Here is an 8,564-nt window from a genome sequence, read left to right on the forward strand (position 1 = left end):
CATTGTAAATGGAGACAAGAGAACCTTCTCCATCTGTCTCTGTCACTTTCCTACTCTCAGACTTGGTTCTCTTTGTGTATTGGCCTCCTTCCCTTATCCTATTGATGGCTTCCTCTGTGTAATCAGGGTAAAGGTCCCCAAATCACCAGGATCGTTGCCCTTACAGTTCCTTATTTCAGAGAAGGAGGGATCCTCTCTTTCTCAGGATCCAAATCTATGCCCAGTGAGAACTCTTTTTTTTTTTTAACATATGAAAAGACATTTTATTATTATTATTTTACATATAACATATTAGTAAATACACCAGATTGCATTTTCTCAAATTGCAAATGAGACACTGGATAACATTTTTCTTTGATTCTTCCAAGAATCTCAATCTCATCTGTCTTTTGGAGGATTCATTTTCTTACAATGTCTGTGATACTGTCCATAAGGATACCAACAATGCTTAGTAGTAAAGAACATTTTGCTAAGTTTTTCTATCATGGGTCCTTGCTCAAGGTGTTCCTCTTTTTCTTCTAATCTGGTTTTTAGCACTTGATCATGTGTTTCTTCATTATTGTGCACAGGATTTGGTTGAGGGATAGGTTTTGTGTGTTCATATGGGATATCCACAGAAGGGTGGTAGCACACTATTGTTCTGCCATCAGAAGTCAAAGCGAGCTCTACTTTGCAATTATAGTCATCTGGAAGAGAAGAAAACGTAGATTTTTGACGAACACCAGATAAAGCTCCATTTTGAACTGGAAATAAATGCTTCAAGAAAATTCTCTTTGATATCACCCATTTTAATGCTGTTGCTGCCATGGTGTTGTAAGATGATCAGATGATATGACGAAAGGTGTTCTGAGGAGCAACCACCTTTAAAATCTGCTTCTAGGCACATCATTTTTTATTCCAGGAGACCGCCATGTTGGCTCCCAGTGAGAACTCTTGCCTGTCCTGTTTGAGGTCCAGGAACTGGAGACCTCTCTAACTGGTCAGCCTGGACAAGGTCTGAAAAATGCCTGGGAAGAGGCAAGAGAGACTTTAATAAAGGAAAAATGAGCAACTTTTACCAGAAGAAGAGAAAAGGAACAGTGGCCAGTCAAATTAAAAGGAGTTCCCACATTACCAGTGGATACTTGCTCCTGAGCCAAAAGCAAGAACCAAAGGGCTGGACTCATGTCCTCTCTGGGACCAAGATGTCACTGCAAATGAGAGTTCCATCAATTCCTCTTCCTCTGTCCCCTTCCAGCAGCCAAACCCTGCCCAACCTTTGGCTTTAATCCAGATATTACTGCTTCTGTGAGGCCCCACCTGATTCCCACTGTCAAGAGTGGTCATCCTGCTTGCCGTTGCTAAGCACTTCCTGTGGGCCAAGGGCAGAGCCCAGCGCACATTACCACCCTGTCCTCTCATCCTCACAGTTCATGAAATAACCCCCTAGGTCAGTTTGCTAGGCCAGCTGTAACAAAACACCAAAACCTGGGTGGCTTCAACAATAGCCATTCAGCCTTTCATAGTTTTAGAGTCTAGAAATCCAAAATCCAGACATGAGCCCAGGTGGTTCCTTCTGAGGGTTGGGAGGGAGAATCAGTTCCATGCCAGAACTGCTGGCAGCCTCAGGTCTTCTTGGTGTGCAGATAGCCATCTTCTCCCATCGCCCTTACATCCTCCATCCTCTGGGTATGTCTGTCTCTGTGTCCAAATTTCCTCTTTCATGAGGACACAAGTCATATTGGATTAGGACTGACCTTAATGACTTCATCTTAACTTGATCATCTGTGAAGACCCTATTTCCAAACAAGGTCATAGTCACAGGTGTGGGAGCTTAAAACTTCCCCATCTTTGGGGGGCATACAACTCCCTTTTACTTCTCACGTGAGGAAACAGTCTTGGGTCATTTACGTAATATAAGGGTCACACAGTCAATAAGAGACTAGATGCTAAGGTCCAGGGTCTTAAGAACCTCACTCTATGTCTCTTTTGATCCTTCTCCAGAAATTTCATCTCTCTTCATGACACTCGATGGGACACCATTTATGGAATTCATGTATAATTCTGCCTTATCCACTTCTAGACCAAGACCTCCTTAAGAGCAGAGGTTGATCGTATGTGTTGCTATTTCTCCCAGTCACCCATCAAGGGCTCAGGCCTTAGGTCTCAGATGAGTAATGTGAACATCAAGATCAGGCAAAACCTACCAATGTCTTCAGAGACAATTTCATTTATGAACCAGAGAAGGTTTATCTTGAAGGGTTAAAAAAAAAAAAAAAAAAAAAAAAAAAAACTTTTCATTTGCTTCTCTGGTTTGTTTTGACAAATATTTAATAAGTCCCTCCTGTGAGTTTAGCACAGTTCTAGGTACTGAGGACATAGACATAAATCAGAAAGAGCCCACACCCTACCCACTTAGAGCTTATAACCTGGTGGACAAGACAGATGAGTCAATAAATCCTTGTAATACAATCTCAGGAAGCATTTGACTTCTTGGGTAAAGTTTGTTTTAGTGTGAGGAGTCTTCCTAAAAAACAATGAAAGCAGGCATTCTAGAACTTTTTCAACCTCTCAGAAAGTTGAAGAAGAGTCCCTATGAGCCAGGAGCCATCTTAAAACAGAGAACTAGAATGTAAGACAACATTGACAAATAATCCCCCCACCATAACATAGAGGAGAGTCAGATTGAAATAAGCATTCTTGAGAAACTGTCCTGGAGATGGTCTAAGTCATAGAAAAATGACTAATCCAGGTAGACCCGGGATCAAATGCAAAATCTCTTACCCTTTGAGTCTTAGTTTCTTTTCCTATCAAAAGGGAAAATGACCAATTTTTTGACCTAGCTAGCTGCTAGGTGGATCACACGGGACAAACATGCAACACCCCCTGTCCCCATAGTAGCAGAGTAGCAGAGACCCTAGAAATGCATTTAAAGCAGACTCTGGGTACATTGGATGTAGGTTGAAATTCCAGCTTTAAAGCCACCTTGGGGAGCTACTAGACCTCGCTAAACTTCAAGTCCCTCCTTCTGAAATATGGGGAGTAATCATGGAGGTGTGTGAGGTTCACAAGATAGTTATCAAGGCATTTAGCAGGGTCTGTGACAGATTACAATAGTTCTGCTATTGGGTACATGGTGGCCCTTTGGCTCTCCCTATAACCCTCTGTTCTTTTCCTACCTTTCTGTCCAGAATTCCTAGATAAACTGTGACCTTTACTTTGTCTCTTTTATTGTGGTAAGATAACACATAATGCAAAATTTATCATTTTAACCATTTTTAGGTGTGCAGTTCAGTGACATTAAGTGTACTCCCAATGTTGTACCACCATCACCACCATCTACCTTTGGAATTTTGTCATTTTCCCAAACTGAAACTCTGTACCTATTGAATACCAACCCCCACCCGAGTCCCCCCTCAGCAACCACCACTGACTATTCTAAGGGTCTCACGTAAGAGGAGTCCTACAATCTTGGTTCGCTGAGTCTGTCTTATTTCATTTGGCATCACATCTTCAAGGACCAAGTTGTAGCCTGTGTCAGAATTACATTCTCTGACCGATTCATTTTAAGTTCAAGTTCATGCTGTGTTCCTTCCTCTGATTCAGGCCAACTTCACCACTGAGCGGAAACACAGAGACATGATAACATATAAGCAGCGATGACATAAAAAAAGAAGCACAAATTACCTTTTTCCTGATTATAAATATACTCATGCCAAGTGCAGTGGCACGTGCCTGTAATCCCAGCAGCTCAGGAACCTAAGGCAGGAGGGTTTCGAGTTCAAAGCCAGCCTCAGAAACTTATCAAGACCCTGTCGCCTAATAAAATATGTATCTAAAAGGGCTCAGGATGTGGCTCAGTGGTTGAGTGCCCCTGGGTTCAATCTCCAATACAAAATAATAGTAATGCATGTTCTTTTCTATGGGACATTGGGTGATCACTCAAAATTCCTCTAAAGGCCACTTGGTCACCCATGGCTCCTTGGAGGAGGGATGTGTTTCATGCAGGAAACAGCTTCCTTGGCACTTCAGCCCATGGGGTGGGGCATGACTGAAGAACAGGCAGCTTCTAACCAGTGTTTACTCCACACAGAACCATTGTGTGTCCATAAATCTACGCTTGCCACTGTCTCCTATCTTGCTCTGGATCCAAAGTTGAAAACGCCCTACTGTTCTCAGTTGGAGCATAAATCTTTCCTTAATCCTACTCATTAAAAAAAAATAAAAGAAAGAAAGAAAGAAAGAAGAAGAAGAAGAAGAAGAAGAAGAAGAAGAAAGAAGAAGAAGAAGAAGAAATATTGTGGGTTTTGAAGCCATTCCTTCATGCTAATATGCTTGACCTGAACTTGCCTGGATCCCTTCCTCCCTCGGAGACTCTCACTGATCAGTGATGAAGGTTTGGGCTTTGGGAGACTGAGTCTGCACCCCACACACAGTGGGGAGTACTCGACCCCCTCCGCCCCTTGAGCTACCATCAAAAATATCAGGTGATGGTGTTTGTGATAGTGAAAAACTAGAAACAACCAAACCATCTAACACAGCCCTGCATAGACAGGAAAGGGCAGACTCCGACTTTTCTTCTTTGAACTCGTCTGCATTTTCTATAGAGATATACATTCTTTTGTGTCTTTAATTCTGAATGTTGCCATAACAAATTACCACCATTTGGTGACTTAAAACAACAGAAATTTCTGGGTGTGGTGGCTCACACCTGTAATCCCAGTGGCTCGGGAGGCTGAGGCTCGGAGGGATTGTGAGTTCAAAGCCAGCTTCAGCAAAAGCGAGGCACTAAGCAACTCAGTGAGACCCTGTCTCTAAATAAAATACAAAATAGGGCTGGGGATGTCACTCAGTGACCGAGTGCCACTGAGTTCAATCCCCGGTACCAGAAATTTAAAATAAAATAAAATAGTAACAACAAATTTATTTTCTCACAGTTCAGGACGCCAGAAATTCTAAGTCAAAATACCAGCATGGCTGTTTCCTGGGGCAAAATCTAGGGGAGATTCATTCCTGGCCCTTTCCTGTTTCCGGTGGCTGCTGGCCTTCCCTGGCTTGGATCCTCAGCACTCCCATCTCTGCCCCCTGACCTCCTCTTCCACGCACTGTGGTTAACTCCCTCTGCCTCTCTTGAGAGCGCCTGTGACAGCATTTAGGACACGCTCTGCCTCTCAGGACCCTGCTTCACACACAATACTCACTCCCGACCACAGAATGTGAGGTTCACAAGCTTGGGGAAATTGGAACTTGGGTCTGTCTTTGGAGAGCTACTTTTTCAGCCCAGTACACAGTAATCAAGTCTTATGTTTTCCTTTTAGGTGCTACAACTTTGTATGGTATTTGAACCCCAGTGCCCAGTGCCTGGCTCATGACAGACCCCAAATAGGTATGTTTTTGAAGAGATTCATGAACTGCCCAGAGAGGGTACCATGTTCAGAGTGGGAAATTATGATGACTTATTTTCTCTTTATTTTATTGTTAATCCTGATTTCACATGTCATTTCCGTCTTTTTCAAACCTAAATATTTGGATATTCGTCCCTCTAAAAACAGGAATCTAAAACCTTCCTACCGTCCATAACATAGCACAGAAGCAGCTCGAGGTTTCCTGACTCAGTCTCCATCCCGAAAGGCGGAACGAGTGACAAACTCCTGTCCTGTGCCCTCCTGGCCAGTCTTTTTGCAGCTCCCTCCCCACGAAGCAACAGGAGGTTCTCAAGCAAGGCTCCGTCCTGTCCCGGTGCCCTCTCCCTTCTGGCACAGGAACACTGATGAGGACCACACCTAGAGACCGGGCACCAAGATGTATCACCCAGTGTCCTGCCTGAAGCTCCTTTCGCCCTGCACCCCTTAATTCCACCTCCATTACTCACACGGAGCCTCCACAGGCTGTAACTTAGGGGTGGCAAATAGATGTCCCTACACTCTGCCTGGTACACACACACATGCACAGAAACATTGTTCACGGATGCAGCTTTCCACACACACACAGCACCGGGATCCTTCTCTACACAGCTCCTTGGGTAGCCATGACCTTCTCTCCAATGGGGCACGTGAGATGAAAGTCACGTGCCCTTCTTCATCCACGCTGTGCTGAAGAATACACCTCCATCACCAACAGTAGATAGGGATGTGTGCTCTGAATGTATGCAGGGGTCTGTAAGGCGCTGCCAGGCAGCCTGGGTGAGAGCCAAAAGACATCATGCAGTCACCATGCTGGATAAATTGAGCTAACAGCAGAGACCCAGGAGGGGTCCAAGAAAGCTGCTGGAGGGAGTCAGAGTAAAAGGGACCATTGCAGGAAGAATACTAGGTGCCCTTCAATAGATGAATGGATACAGAAAATGTGGTATAGATACACAATGGAGTATTACTCAGCCATAAAGAAGAATGACTTTATGGCAATTGCCAGCAAATGGATGGAAATGGAGACTATCCTGCTAAGTGAAATAAGCCAGTCCCCAAAAGTCAAAGGTCAGATGTTTTCTCTGATATGTAGAAGCTAATCCAAAATAAGTGGGGGATAAAAAACAAATAGAAGAAAGATCAGTGGAGAAGACAAAGGGAAGGGAGGAAGAATGGGATAGGGAAAGACAGTGGAATGAATCTGACCTAACATGTACCTACATGGATATACCACAGTGACGCTCCCACCGTGTACATCCACAAGACACTAATTTAAAAAAGACTATGGTAGAAAGATCAGTAGTACAGAGGAAAGGGAGGAGGGAGGGAGCAGGGGAAGTGCTGGGGACTAAATTAGAGCAAAGTATATTCTATGCTTTAGTAATTGTGTCAGAATGAATCCTAATGTTATGTATAACTAAAAAGAACCAATAACAAGACAGCAAAAAAAAAAAAAAAAAAAAAAAAAGACTTTAAGGAGAGTGTGGTTTAAAGCTCAGGGGCACACAAGAATGTATAAGATGTCCTCAGGGAACAGAAGGAAACCAACATATTTAATTCCAAAGTCATTCAGGAATGTCACCCACTCAGAGAGGCCTTTCCTGACCAGTTCAGCTAAAACATGACCAAACACTAGACTGCGAGCTCTACTAAGATAGGGACTTATACGATTTGTTCCTCAGGGGGCTCCATGGCAGGACCTGCTCAGGGAATACTTTGAAAGGAATGGGTGGATCCACGGTTCCTCCTGGGGACCTTGCAGGACCTCAGTGTGGAGAAATACGTGGGTACAATTGTTTACTGCCTTTGGATGTCACACCAAGCAAGGGGCCTACCATAAAATCTTCTCAAAGCGCTTCCCACCCAAGGATGGATGAGATTCAAAGAGCAACACCATGTCCAAGTGCAGTCTGGGAACACCGAATTAAATGAAGCTGAGCAGGAGTCTCTTCAGTCACTCTTTCTTACCACAGCCTCGTGGATATCCAAGTGTTCCCAAGTATTCATTCACACTTCTTTTCTTTTCATTTTTTTCTCTTCCTCTTCCTCTCTTTCTTACTTTTCTTCTTCTTCTTCTCAATGACTCTGGATTCAGTGCCTTCCTGGAGACACTTTGGGAAGTGGAGCTACAGGAGATGGAAGGTTTAAAGATGCTGGCCTGGGGGACTTCCGCTTCCAACACGCTGATAATTTAGAGGGTGGATTAGCAGAGGAAAGAGACTTGGAAGGTAGAACCCAGTTTGAAGGATGTAGCAGAGTCCTTCCCTCAATCATTAAGTCATAAACAGGATATGACAGGCACTGCTCTGGACAAAAGGGATAGAGAACTACAATCCCATCCCTCAAGGACAGGGAAGCACAGCTTCTGGTTTGCCCAGGGCAGTACCAATATTTGTCTGTTTGCCTCCATGTACTTATTAGAAAGTGCCATATTTATCCTCAAAACTGTCCTGGTTTGGATAATAACTGGCCACTCAACTCGTGTGCTATATTTGTCTTCAAAATTATCTTGGTTTGCATAACAACTAGTCATCCAATTCATGCCACTTACCTGCTACGGAAAAGACCAGGAGGCCAGCCCACATGACACCTTTGTACAGATTAGACCAGGGGTCCTCCTCCGGGTGACATAGCCCACAGGAGCACATTTGGACAAGTAGCTATCTCCCTTGCGTGTGTCAAATAAAGGCGTTTCTGTGGGATGATGCTGGTCTTCCCAGCCCACTCGGCCGGGCAGGTGGCGTTCAGGGTGGATTTCTGCCTACACTCCCTTGCTGTGGGCAGGGAGTCGCAATCCAGGTGTGGATTCAGGAATGAAGCAAAAAGACACAGGCCCTGTCTGCCCCAGCCTCTCACGCAGGGAGCAACCTGCATAACAAAAAACTGACATCTCGAAGATGAGCCGTGGCAAAGAAATATAAGGGTAAATACGAAGCCAAAGACTGGAAAGTACTGAGAAGAAAACTAAAGAGAAGGGGAATAAGAGTCATGGAGACAAAGTCCCGGAAGCCTTGGTATTGTGGTCTGTGGCAATGGCGCCCCCTGGGGTCAAGCAGCATGGCCTCCGTGACGGAGGAGCTGTTTAGAGAGGGTGATCAGGAAAGGCCTCTCTGTGGGAGTGGTAGATAACTTGGCACGGACTGTCAGGAAAGAGGGAAAAGCATGAGGGAAGCACCACAG

General features: G+C 44.4%; 1 protein-coding gene across 1 annotated transcript; it reads right to left on the reverse strand.

The window, feature by feature from the left end:
* Positions 1-317: 317 nt before the first annotated feature.
* Positions 318-911, reverse strand: LOC124960712 (39S ribosomal protein L42, mitochondrial-like). Its single transcript, XM_047519620.1, has one exon. The coding sequence runs from the start codon at positions 805-807 to the stop codon at positions 379-381; it is 429 nt and encodes a 142-aa protein (XP_047375576.1). The 5' UTR covers positions 808-911; the 3' UTR covers positions 318-378.
* Positions 912-8,564: the final 7,653 nt, after the last annotated feature.

The sequence above is a fragment of the Sciurus carolinensis genome, chromosome 11, assembly GCF_902686445.1.
Source record: "Sciurus carolinensis chromosome 11, mSciCar1.2, whole genome shotgun sequence".
Lineage (NCBI taxonomy): Eukaryota > Metazoa > Chordata > Mammalia > Rodentia > Sciuridae > Sciurus > Sciurus carolinensis.